A 13,866-nucleotide genomic window follows, 5' to 3' on the forward strand; every position below is an offset into this window, starting at 1 on the left:
CATCAACCCTGATAACCTGACTTCAATCCCCGGGACCTACATGATGGAACGATAGAACAGATTAACACCAGCTTTCATCTGACCTCTACATGCATACCTTAGTGTATGTACAAACATGCACACACATATACAATAAACAAATAAATGCAACCCAAACAATAAATTATGTAACACACACACACACAACTTTTCTTGGCAGTGAATAGAGGCCTTGCCTTCTAGTCTAGGGCTGAAATATGCTTGGCTGAGCGGCTGAACCTCTCTCGGCCTCAGTTGTTCAGATAGGTGTGACCAGAATGCATGCATTAAAGTGTTGGTGAAAATGAGAGGGTACCTGCCATGGCCCTTGAGCAATCTACAACACCACTCAAGAGATCCTGGTTGTCGTGGTCCTTAACATTCAGCAAGAAGAGTATGCACCTTGGAGTAGCCCCTGGCCTGATCAGCAATGAATCCGGAACTTGACAGGGTTGTGCTGGTTCACAAACCAGGCATTCGGCAGAGTGAAGCACCACGAGTGGGGCGCCGACACCAGCTCCATCCTCGGCCTAGCACAGTTAAGTAACTTTAGGTTCAAAGGCGAACTCTATAAGTACCCAGCAGCTGATGGCTGAAGGTGAACACAGATGGTTGTGGTATTTCCCTAAATAGGGGAGCCTGGGTGTTTCTACTTTGGGGGTAACCACAAGCTCAATTGCATTGGTCTCTACTTAACCCCAACAGAGGACTCTGGCTCACCTAGTGACCCTTTAATTCTGAGGGGATTATTTTCACCCATGAACTCTAGTAAGCAAAATGAGCTTGGAGGGTAGAGCCTGCCAGACACATGGGAGAAAGCCCAGTGTCTAAGAAACTGGAGAGATGGAAGGAAAGGAAAGATTTCACCTTTCCAAGTAATTCTCGTCAAAGGAATGATTATTCCTCCCATCTGTTCAGCATGACTTAAGGTGAATCCATTTCCCTGAAGGGCGGTCACTTAGCCCGGTGATTGACAGACCAGCGGGAGTCCTGGGTCTCCATCCAGGGCAGCGCTAGAGTCCATTCTCTTGACCAGAAGAAAATGATTTACCCTTATTGGGTCTGTAATGCAATGAGAAAAATGAGGTTCAACTGGGTCCCAAGCTAGTAAGAAAGTAACTCAGATGCCAAAATACTAACCCAGATAGTGACCTCAAAAGCCTATGTTCAGAAATATCTTATGAACCGCTAAGCTGGACCACTCCTTCTAGGTGGAAGGGGTTGACAGAGATCCCGGGGTCTCTTAGGACTGCAATAGTAGCACTCGGCTTCCTCCCAGGCCCCTGCCTGCCTTTTTCTCGTACATCTCCTCTCTTGTTCTCCCACATCTGGTGTTTTTACGAACACAATTGCTCTTAGGTAAATTTGAGCACATTAGCGAGTTCCCTTATTGACCTGTAGGATCGGCTTCCTGAGGTTGTATCGCCCACTCTTTCCACCAAAATGGACTAGTCCAAACCCCTCATTGTCTTTCTTACTTGTCTGAGTTTTCAAACGAAATTTAAAAACTAGAATCTTAGCCGGGGGCCGTGGTAGTGCACACCTTTAATCCCAGCACTTGGGAGGCAGAGGCAGGTGGAGCTCTGAGTTCAAGGCCAGACTGGTCTACAAGAGCTAATCCTAGGACAGGCTCCAAAGCTACAGAGAAACCTTGAAAATCAAAAAAAAAAAAAAAAAAAAAAAAAAAAAAAACAACCCAAAAAACAAAACAAAAAACCAAAACCCCAAAACCCTAGACTCTTCTACCCATTTTTAATATTTCTGAAGGATGAGTACACATGCGTGCCTGTTAAGAGACCCCCCAGTGTCAACGCCAGGAGGAAATGCCTCTCAGAGAAGCGCTTTATGTACACAGCTGCACCTTCATTCTCTCCAGAGTCCTGAAAGCTAAGCATCCTCTTCCTGTACTCAACTGTCTTCACATTTTCAGCCCATAGTGAGTCCCTGTAGTACCCTGAGGTACCTGAACAGGTCTCTTTCCATCGAGGTAGCTGAATAGCAGACACTCCCCAAACAGAAGAGGAACATAACCACATAAGACACTGGACTTGATTTTTTTTTAACTAATGTATTTATTCTTCACTCATAAAAAAGAACATATGCTTGGCTTTGAAGTCATGACATAAAATAAAAAGGCAAAAAAAGGGGAAAAGTCTTGGCTGGAGGTTGGGAGAAGCAAGTCATGCTAGCCTGTCAGCACACACTGTGTGCTTGGGGCTGGAGCAGGCGCACCAGTCAGAGCGGGAGGTGAAGAAGCATTCTGACCCAGCAGACAGGCCTCCTCCCATGGCCACTTGGTCTCCCAAGCGTGTGTGGTCAGCATGCAGAGGAAAAGTGTCTTCCCTCTCTCCTGCCTTCCTCCTTTCTCAACAGTGTGGGCACCAAGGCTTTGCTGCCACCTTTCTAGTCTGTGGGACAGTGGTGTTGTCTCAACAAGCCTATCCTGCATCTTGCCAAACTTTAAAAAATTTCTCAAATCAACCAGAAGTAGGAGCCATCCCTATTTCTGGTTCGTGATCTGCTGCAGGCAGAGCTTCATGTAGGAATCCTTGCTGCGGATTTCTATGACGGCATCTCTGACAAGCTCAATGAACATCTGTGGCCACAGCTTCTGCAGAGCCTCGTTTTTCATGTTGATTGCTGTGGCTTCCTTCACGAGGTCTTCCACATACATCTTGCAGAACTTCTTCTTGTCCTTTATCTCCTGTTAAGAAAAAAATGACATTAAATCATAACTAATTCAAATGCCAAAGCAATAATTAACAGAATCAGAGAAGCTTGGAATAACCTATTGTGCACACCCATGCCCCTCTTGTCCTGTGTCTTCAGGCTAGGAACTCTTATCCAGCAGCTCCTGATGGAGAGTTCTGCTTCAGCAGTCAGTAACTAAGGCCTCATTTCTTTGCAGGCCTCGGCATCCGTTGAGCATGGTGCTTTCCAGAGGAGTAAGGGTTGGGTGCCGATGCCAACCCTTCTAATTAGTCTGGGTTAGCTACTATGTATAATCCTTTATACTCAGACTTTGAATTTACTCTCTAGTATAGAGACAGACATACAGAACGTCACACTGTAGCCCAGACTACTTGGACAAAGTTTGAGAAAAGTGCCTAAAAAGGAAGAACTATCACAAGTTTTGGACATGCCCATGCCTTCGAAAGAGCAGCACTCTCGCTCAGCTTCTGGGCCTGGCAGCCTGAAGATGAGAAGCTGCTTCTAAACACAGCAGGGTGTGCTGGAGCCAGAGGACATTGGGTACTCAGCTCCAACTTCATCAAGGATGCTAAGGAAGTTATCTACTGGGGTTGGGGGATAGCTCAGTGTTGAAGTTTTTAGTCTAATATGCTTGAAGGCCCTGAGTCTGATACAACACACACACACACACACACACACACACACACACACACACACAGAGAGAGAGAGAGAGAGAGAGAGAGAGAGAGAGAGAGAGAGAGAGAGAGAATTTATTTTGAAGGTTAAATGTTGACAAGAAACTTAAGACCCATTTAAACTTCAAACTCAAAACACAAACTCTCTAAGATGAATTAAATTAATTAGTAAAAGTGATAGCACTGCTGAATGAAAGGGTTAGTGAGCAATCAGCCAGTGTCAAGGGAGTGGAGTCCTTGAACTAGGCTGTCAGGCTGTCTTCAGGAAGCACAGGAAATAGGAGAACCCAGGCTAGACACCCAGTAGGTCGTAGTTCCCCCTGTGGCCTTCAGGAACTCACTAGGTGACCCTAAACAATTCCTGAGCTTCCGGTTTTCCTTGCCTGTCTAAGAGGAGAACTGGATTCTTTAAAGTCCCTTAAATCTCATTTAGATGAGGCAGGAGAATGGATGGATGGGCGAGCCTCAGGCAACAGGACGTGTAATGAAAGGGACTGTTTAGCCTGATTTGTGAGCAACTCACCTCTATTAATTTTCCCAGGCACTCAGTGAGCACAGGAGTGAGAGACGGCCCTTCTGCTGCACTGTGTAAGTACTTTTCAAGATGTGGGGTGCTGGGGGGAAGAGAAGGAATGCTGGGCTGGGAGTCAAGAGACAGTGATTAAGGGACTTGGGCAAGGTCTCCCAGGTAATAAGTGGTAATCAGGGCTCAAGGCCAAGTTTCTTGCTAGCTTGGTGCGTGTCCCAAAGTGTCACGTGGCTTCAGATTTCTCCCTTGCCTTCGAGCTTTCTCAGAACAGGAGCCCGCGTCTCCTCAGGTTACTTCCTCATTGCGTTTTTATCGATCACATCACTTTAATCCAGATTTTGTTTGCCTGATTCTGCTGAAGCTATTTCCGTTACAAATGACCCTGACTGCCAAATTTATGCAAAATCTCCCTGTATAGTCGGTCACTTGGAGTGTTCAAAAGTCACCCTACCAACCAAGGCCCTAAGATTTCCTCTTCTTTTTTAAAACTAAGAAGTTACAAGTTTTAATTTTTGTACTTTGACTTTTATTTGATCTGGAGTTAATTTTTTGTTGTATATACAGATGGGTTCAGTGTGTTTCCCTCAGCATTATCTATGAAGTAGACTGCCCCCACCAGTTTGTAATGGCTGCTGTGTGACTAAGTCTCCCATGCACACGTAGTGTCGCTCTGGCTCTGGTTGTTGTCCACAGTTTGTCTAGTCCTGCCTTGCCTTAACTGTGACATTGCTCTGGTTGGTTCTTGTCAACCTGACACAACCCAGAGATATCTGGGAACAAGAATCTCAATTGAGAAAATACCTCTGTTAGATTGGTCTGTAGGCAAGTCTATAGATCGTTTTCTTTATTAGTGATTGATGCGGGATGGCCAAGATCATTCTGGGCTGTGTAACCCATGGTTGCTCTGGTGCCATAAGAAAGCAGACTAAGGAAGCCACCGGGGCAAGTCAAGAAGCCTTTCTCCATGGTCTCTGTTCAGTTCCTGCCTTGAGTTCCTGCCCTGACTCCCTGGATGAAGAACTAAAGGCTGTAAGAAGAAATAACCCCTTTCCTTCCAGGTTGCTTTTAGCCAGTGTTTTACTGCAGCAATAAAGCCTTAACTAGGACACAGACCCCTATCATAGCTACCTGGGATCTGGCACAGCACCTTTGTATACAGAAGGTTCTGGTTGTATCTGATAACTTTTAGGATTAAGTAACTCTGTACAAACTTGAATTGGAACTGCCTTATATTCATTTTATAACACAGAGTGCTTTGTCTACGAATATAAACTTTTCAGCTCTTTAGTGACCTACAACACAATTTCAGTTTCCCCCAATAAAGGGCATGTGTGTGTGTGTGTGTGTGTGTGTGTGTATGTGCACACGCGCGTGCGTGTATGAACCCGTGACCCTGTGCACTCAGGCCAGTGCAGCACCGAGTCTCCCTGGCCTCCCTACCAGAACCTAAACATCCTCAGGATGTTGCCGAAGTGTTGGATGTGCTGCCAAGGCCCTCAAGTTGCTATCCACAGGCGTCTATGGATTCCAAAGATGCCGCGGATTGAGAGCAGGGTGAAGGGAAATCTGGAAAACAGATCTAGTTAAGCTCCACTTAAAGCAAGTGCTGACCCCCTCCCACTCCTCTCCCTCTATGCACTAGCACACTCTGCTGTTGGGTGCCCTGCTTTTTAGCCACTCCTTACTACAGAGTTTAGCGCTGACGTGTAAGCCTGATGTTATACTTCTAGTTTATACACACGTTTGTCAATCCTCTGTTTATATCTAACTTGTCTGGAGAACTGTAGAGATTTAAATAGCTCTCATGTGGTGCCTCATACATATCATTAGATGCTCAATAAATAGATGTGCCTCCCCTTTTGTCTTCTGCCACCTCACAACTCTGCCGCAGCATGGTCCTCTCCTGCTGTTTAGGTGACACACGTCTTCAGCTAGCTGGTGAGTGCTAGCAAGGTCAGCGTTGCACACTTTCTCCACCTGTGCCTCAGGCCACCATGGCAATGCTGCATTCCCTCAATAAAGCTCACATAAGAAGCGCATGATCGCTCCATGCTCTCTTGGCTAAGAAGCTCTGCTGGGAAGGAAGCAGCCATACAAACAACTGGGAAATCGGTGGCACAGAGTGCATTGCATAACTAAACACCATAAGCTAAGCCAAGCACTCTGGAGAGGAGACTCTGGTGGAAGCCTCTCTCCTTTTCTCTTAATCTAGGCAGATCAGGGCTGAGGGTCCAATTTTAGTTGGGATTTTTGGCGCAGCTTTCTACTGAACAAGCTTTTGTATTGAGACAGACACTGGATAGAGGCTGTCACTTGCAGGCTTGCTGACCTCCCAGTCCCCGCGGGTATTGCCCCAGCACTGTGTGAAGGAGGACAACCTCCAGTCCCATGCAGCACGGACCGCAGGAGGCGCTAGACCACAGACCGTGGACCATACCTCCAGCTTCTCGTGGTAGAATTCTCTGGTGGTATAATTCAGAGTAGCGCGATTCGTGTTTTCTCCCATGAGCCTTTTGCTGTCGCTGGTCTCCTCACTGATAATGCCAGGTTTTTTACCTTTGCTTTCTAGTAGGTATCGGAATTGCTTCTTCCTGCAGAAGATGGTAAATGGGCTCAGAGTTACTTATGAGAGCAAAGAGATTGTGTGCAATTTTTGCTGACTTAAGAGGGAGAACACATTTTGTTAAATGTCAGATCTGTGAGTCTGAGCAGTTAGTACCCCAATATTTCAACTAATTAAGGTATTTGACGCACATTACTTGCTTTGTTTGAGACATGGTTTCACTATCGTAGCTCAGGCTGAACTCAAACTCCCACTCCTACGGACTCAGCCTCCTGAGAACTAGGTTTATTGACACTGTACTGAGCCCCACAACATCCTTTTGTTCTGTGACTGCTGATCATCAACACTAACAATCTCAAACATTTCTACAATGAGAAAAGAACTCTGCCTTAACAGGAAACAATCCAAAAGGTGAACCAAAGCTTAAGCCAATTAAAGTGGTGAAGCACTGAGCCACACAGTCGTTATAGCTATAAGGTAAGTTAGTTTGCTCATATAACCACATACATAGTTCACAGTTCCTTTATTTGCCTGAGCTGTGTTCCTAGCAAGAAAATCAAATCGGGTGTGGAGTTAATTTCAGCAAAATCAAAACGGAAAACAGTGAAAGCCCACAGGTGCTGGCAGGAGGCCACGTGATGGCTGGAAGCACTGTGGGATACAAAGGGACACACCAAAGAAGCAGGAGCATCACAGAGCTGTCGCCCAGAATCCCACCCATCCCCCCCCCGACTGCAGCTTCTCTAACCTCAGGCCTTTTCCACTTCTACTTACGACTCAAGTGCTTCTGAGAACTTAGAATATGACTTTAGTGGGAACAAAAGACTTGGAACAGAAAAATTTAAACTTTTTTTTCTTTTTCTCATTTAAAAGTATAGTGATGTATTTTTAAAAATTTGGAGAAGTATAAATTTTGAAAAGTGTAAGGAAATAATCTATAGCTCATAATTCTATATAAACATCTAGTGTTTGCATTTAACATATTTCAAGACAATGATAATTCCTGTGACTGAAGGAAAGTCAGATGTGATGCATATCACAGTTTTGCTCAGTGTGCGTTTTAGGAAACGCTTGTGTAAAGAACACAGTGAGTCGCTGGACATCTGGATTTGTGCTCAGGCAGATGTTATATTATGTTGCCTTTCTGCATCCTTCCACTTGCTTTTGATTTACTTAGAAATCTTTCTTTTCTTTTCTTTCTTTCTTTTTCTTTTTTTTGGTTTTTCGAGACAGGGTTTCACTGTAGCTTTGGGGCCTGTCCTGGAACTAGCTCTTGTAAACCAGGCTGGCCTCGAACTCACAGAGATCCTCCTGCCTCTGCCTCTAGAGTGCTGGGATTAAAGGCATGCGCCACCACCGCCCCGCTACTTAGGGATTTTTCTAGGTTCTCGAAGTGAAGTCTCTTTCATTACTTTCTACTCTTTCTCATCTTTTACTAAATACACTAAAGACATGTACGTCATTTCCTCTCAGTGCAGTTTTGGCCATATCCCACAGAGTTCTAGATGTTAAATGCACTCATATATTTAGTATTTAAGCTTGAATTTCTTCCTCAATTCAAGAGTTTAAATACACTTAAAGTACAGTATGACACACAGCACAAAAATGCTGGAACAGGACCCACTACTTTGTATACTAACCTAAAAATCAGTAAGAAAAGAAAGGACTTCCAAAATACTTTTGAAAAATGAGAGTATTTTTAAAAGAGCAATAAAAACAGAACAAAAACTAAAAAAGAATTCAAGCAGCACACACACATATGCAATTAAAAAAATCTTTATACTTTGCATGCTTATGCCCCGTTTTCCTATTCAACACTTACAATAATTGTTCTTTTACAAAGCAATAAACAAAAACAAAAAACAAATATTTAAAAAGTATCTAGATTATTTCTGAATTATATACCCTATTTCTCAAACATTGGAACCTGCCACACAACACAGCTGTCCTATGCTTGGCGCTTCCTGTTCTGGAACATCACAACCCGCTCTAGTTCCATTTCTTTGCTGTGGCAGACATTGTGACCAAAAGCATCTTCGGGGATGAAGGGGTTTATTTGGCTTACACACCCAGGTCTCAATCTGAGGCCAGTTTGGACATTCATGATGTGGGATTCCCCTCTATATGTTGTGTGATTAAAATTAATGAATAAAGGAACTTCTTTGGACCTATAGCAGGGCAGAACTTAGGTGGTGGTGAGAGAACTAAACTGAATGCTGGGAGAAAGGAGGCAGAGACAGGAGAAGTCATATAGTCCTGCCAGAGATAGTCACCGGAACTTTTCCTGGTAAGCCACAGCCTTTATGGCAATACATAGATTAATAAAAATGGGTTAAATTAAGATGTAAGAGTTAGCTAATAAAATCTAGAGTTAATGGGCCAAGCAGTGATTTAATTAATACAGCTTCTGTGGGATTATTTCAGGGCTGAGCAGCTGGGAACCAACAAGCAGTCTCCTCCAACACATGAACTTAAGACAAGAACCCTGGGAACAGGAACCATGGAAGAACAACACTAAATGGTTTGTTCTCTAGCTCGGCTAGCTTTCTTATATGCATGGTGTCACTTAGAGTGGGTGGGACCCTCTTACATCAATCATCAGTCTAGGCAATCTCAAACAGACATGGTCGCAGGCCAATCTGATTTAGGCAACTCTTCATTTGAGGGTCATTCTTCCCAAGTGATTTTAGGTTGTATTGAATCAAAGATAAACAATAGGACACACCCACTATTTCATATAGGAACTGGTAATCATTTTTAAAGCTACAAGTAGTTGATTTTGTTCTACTAATGGACATTCACTATTTTGTTACAGACACAATTTATGATGGATATCCTTGGACATATATTCATGCTCATGTAATATAATGTCTAGAAAGAATTCTGCTCAGTGAAAAGCTTTAGTCAACAGGCACGGCCACTGAAAACACGTTAGGTAGCAGTGAGCTGGTATGAAAAGAACCACAGCACTGGCCATCACTGATTAGCACATAGGACCCACCAGACTACAGAGCATAAGCAACACCCACCAAGGTAGTTCATTATTTTAAACTTGCATGGCTATAGCATTGAATGGAGTCAAATGGGCTCCTTTTTTAAATTTTATTTTTATTTTAAAGTCTCCTATATTTTATATTTTGGTAACTTCATTATCTGGGTTTTTGTTATTTTCCCACTGCACCAAGGTAAGTTCTTGACTATCTCAATTCCTTAGCAACACAGCCTCCTCAGCTCACGTGACTCCCTGGACCAGCCATGCCATGCTGACTATATGCTCCTGTTGTTACCACAGAGCTGCACCTCCGTGCTCCTAACTCACGGCATTTCATTAACTTTAGCCTGTAGAATTCTGGTCAGAGACAATGACCTGGATGAATATGGCCTTTAAATACACAGAGACTTTCTTTGAGTTGAAGATGTATTCAGCCTCTACAAACATCCCATACACATTCGGATACTTTTTCACAATCGGACTTTGGGCATAAGATTCTGGGAACAAGGTTTGAAATATATTTATTTGACAATTTATTAAAAATCCTTCCTATTTTCTTAATTTATTTGATCTGATTTATGAGGACCTTTAGTTTTCAAGTAATTAAATTTTCTCAATACAAAGCATAAATATTTATTCAGAAGAGCACAATTTTCACTGATTTCTATCTAAACTATCACTTTTTAATTCAATACCTCCTCAGGATTTTTGTATACCCCCAAGTATTTTTGTATATTTGTGAGGGGGGATGATGTGTGTGTATGTGTGTGAATGTGTGTGTGTGCATGTGTGTGAGTGCGTTTGTGTGTGTGTGTACACGTGCGTGTGTGCGTTGTGTGTTGTATGTGCAGGCCAGAAGTTGACATCTGGATGTCTTCCTCAGTTGCTTCTTCATCTTATGTTGAGACAGGCTCTCTTGAGGTTGCCCTTGCAGATAGACAGCAAGCTCCTACTCTGCCTGCTTCTGTTCCTGGGCTCTGGGATTGGATGCATGCTGCCATACCTAGCACTTACATGGGTCCTGGGGATCTGAGCCAGGCCCTCAAGGTTGTTCAGCAAGCACTTCTCAGGATGCTTTTACTTCACAACAGTTCAGAGGGTTGTAGATGGGATTTACATTGATCAATCAAATGCTCTAGAGTAAGATTTGAATTCATAACCAAACTGTTCTGTTTATAATTCCTTTTTTTAAAGTGATCTCTTTCCCCATATTCTAAACCTAAAAATCCCCTACTCATTCCCAAAGAAATACATTAAACAGGAAGCCCTTTCCAGTGTTCTTAAATACAGCTAGTCTCTGCCCCAGCCCTCTTGCTACACCCAAAGAACCATATTTTAGTTGTTTATATGCACTTTAGCTATTATTAGACTACAACCACATATTAGATTATAACCACAGGAGAAAAAGGACTCAGTTTAAATAGGGCCAGGGACAAGCTGAGCCTGGCTGCACTGTCTGCATGACACACAGTGCACAGCTAAGAGGCATTTCTAGTGCAACAACGTTCTAAAAATTCGGGCTTACCTGGCATCACCCAGAATTGAGATCATGCGGTACTGAGGCAATTCGGAAGATGCCACATGGGCCAGGATTCCAAAGAGCCGCTCGGCCATTATCATGTCGTTTTGTGTCACCTGAGAAGAAATGGCAGCGAAGGGTCAACAATGGCATTGCTTCTTAGCTTCGTGTAACAAACTCAGTTCCAAAGATATATCTGGATTCCACGTTTTCTTTTGGCACAGGAAAAGACCCTTCCCTGGGCTCTAGAAGAGTCTTCACTGGGATTCTGCTTTCTCCTGAGTCCAGTTACAAAGGAGAAGTTCAAATGTGACTCCCGGAAGCTGACTCGGGGCTGACCAGTCCAGCTCTGAACTTAGAACTCATGATTCCTGGGGACTGTGCTTGAGGTACCTTAAATCCGTACAGGATGTTTTTCTTTTTCTTTATTCATGTTTATGCATGTGTGGTATGCATGCACGTATGTATGCATGTTTGAAGGTGTGTGGGCACCTGTGCATGTGGCTGCGTGTACACGCATGTGTGCATATGTGCATGCACCTGTGGAGGTCCAAGGCTGATGTCAGTAATCTTCCTCAAGTTCTTCCACATTACATTTTGAGGCAGGGTCTCAGTCAAACCCAGAGTTCACTGACACACACTCTCTCCCAGTCGTATTACTCAGGATCCCACGTCTGCCTCCGAGACTAGAATAACAGGTGGTATTTATGTGGATTCTGGGGATCCAAACTCCAGTCTTCTTGCTGGCTTAGCAAGCACTCGAACAGCTGAGCCATTTCCCTGTTCTCTTAAAGAATATTTTTAAAAGGAATAATAGAGCTTCTTGAGTCAATAGGGGAGCCTCATCTTAACAGGTGCTGCTCACGGTTTTCCTGTTAAAGACAACTTTGTCCCTTCCTTGAGAGATGGAATACTTAGTAGACTAACAAAGATAACCTGGCGCATTCTAAACCCATGGCAACCTTTCCCTATAAAGAGTAACAGTCAGGAGTATGAACTCCGAAGACTCATCTCTGTGTTAATCAGGAAAGAAAAGAAAGATCCAGGTGTGGTGACACACATCTGACATCCTAGCACCTGGGAGGCTAAAGTAGGAGTGTGTCAGTTCAAGGACAGCCTTGTGTTACATAGCGTGACCCTCTTCCAAACAAACAGTTAAAGGCAAGACTTGGCTTAATATCTGGGTATATTTAATATAAAACAAGGCAAAGATAACATTGGAGCTACTTTTTCTGCTTTGGTGTTTTGAGATAGGTCTCACTTTGTAGCTCTAGAAGGCCTGGAACTCACTCTGATGACCAAACTGACCTTGAACTCACAGAAATCCACCTGTATCTGCCTCTTGAGTGCTGGGATTAAAGGTGTGCATCACTACTTCCAGCTCCTTTCTAGTAATTTTTATAGTTATAAATGCTTAGTAGACTTTTGAAAAAAGTTATTTGATTTTTAATTCTATTATCATGACATTAAAGAGATGGATTTTAAAAAGTTAATATAAAACAGGGTAGCCTGCAGTTTCCATACAGTTGGTTTTTCTACACAGTATAATTTGATTTACCAACCAGGACCGTGCTGTCTCCTCGGACTACTTGGCAACATTTGTTCTGGTTAGGGGTGACACTGACATCTAGTGCACGGAGCCAGGGATGCTGCTAAGTGTTTTACATGCACAAGAGAACTGCCACAATGGTTGTCTGTGCCAGTGTGAGCAGAGCAGACATTGAGAAAACTCTTGTCTTTGTGTAAGCAGTTTTAGATTTAAAAGAAAACAGAAAAGCAACCGAGAGGCCTCCATCTATTATTTATTTAGAGAGTGCATGTGTGTGGTGTAGGTGTACGTGTTCACATGTGTAGATGGATGCTCACTAATGCATGCACGCATGAGGACAGGGGTTGGTGTCAAGCATCTTCCGCACCGCTCTCAGTCCGCTGTCTATGAGACAGGCCCTCATTCAGCCTGGAGCCTGCACTTTCAGGGAGATGGGATGGTCAGCAAGCCTCATAAACTTCGCTTCTCTGTCTACCCAGCTCTAGGGTTCCAGATATGTGCTGACAGGCCTAGTTCTTACATGGGTTCAGAGGATCTACACCCAGGTTCTCATACTTTTCAGACTGAACCATCTCTGCAATGTCCCATGCCTTTTGGCACCCTGAGACCATAAGACAGGGTTTCTCAGCAAACTGCCTGTTCCAGCCTCTCCAGTGTTGGAAGAGCAGGTGTGTGTGTGTGTGTGTGTGTGTGTGTGTGTGTGTGTGTACATGTAATGATATAGGACAGAAGCATCTTCTGATGTTAACCCCACAGTTCACATACAATTCATACACACTGGATTTACATCAGTGTAGACTGGTTCTTCCCTATCCTGGACGTTCACCATTAGGGATGTGGCTCCTCAAAGCCTTCCTTTAGCTGACAACTAATTCTCTGGTCCAACACAGTCACCTAGTGGCCAACGCGGGCCACTGCTCCATCTTCTCGATGCTCATCATTCACTTCTACCTCTAGCCCCACCACTCTGCTACAGAAGGGGAGGTGCAAACGTAGCATATATGGTATAAGACGGCAAGACTGTGGGGGCAGGCATATCCTTTAGGGGGTTTAATAAAATATCAAACAACCATGGCACTGAAAGTTTCTAAAAGCTAAACTAGAACCTAGCATTGGTTGTTTAATCCCCTGTAAAATTACAATACTTTTTAGGGTATTGTAATTGCATAGTAATGCACATCCCGCAGCTGGGTAAATCACTATTTACAGCTAATTAGTACACCAGTTAGCCGTTAGTGAGGAAGAATCCTTCACTCACATTCCAAAGAACCTGCGCATTGTGTTTCCAGACTAATTTTGAAAACCCTCTC

General features: G+C 43.7%; 1 protein-coding gene across 7 annotated transcripts in view; it reads right to left on the reverse strand.

Moving 5' to 3' along the window:
* Positions 1–2,070: 2,070 nt before the first annotated feature.
* Lrrc49 (leucine rich repeat containing 49) overlaps positions 2,071–13,866 on the reverse strand; it is a 102,099-nt gene continuing 90,303 nt past the window's right edge. For all 7 annotated transcript variants that reach the window (XM_048423488.3, XM_048423490.3, XM_048423489.3 and 4 more), the window contains 3 exons: positions 11,014–11,123; positions 6,371–6,524; positions 2,071–2,722 (listed from right to left, as the gene is read on the reverse strand). In XM_048423488.3, coding sequence (XP_048279445.3) covers positions 2,519–2,722; positions 6,371–6,524; positions 11,014–11,123 — 468 coding nt within the window. In that variant the 3' untranslated portion in view covers positions 2,071–2,518. The remainder of the gene's footprint in view (positions 2,723–6,370; positions 6,525–11,013; positions 11,124–13,866) is intronic.

This window comes from Myodes glareolus, chromosome 4 (assembly GCF_982192425.1).
Source record: "Myodes glareolus chromosome 4, mMyoGla1.1, whole genome shotgun sequence".
In the NCBI taxonomy this organism is placed as follows: domain Eukaryota; kingdom Metazoa; phylum Chordata; class Mammalia; order Rodentia; family Cricetidae; genus Myodes; species Myodes glareolus.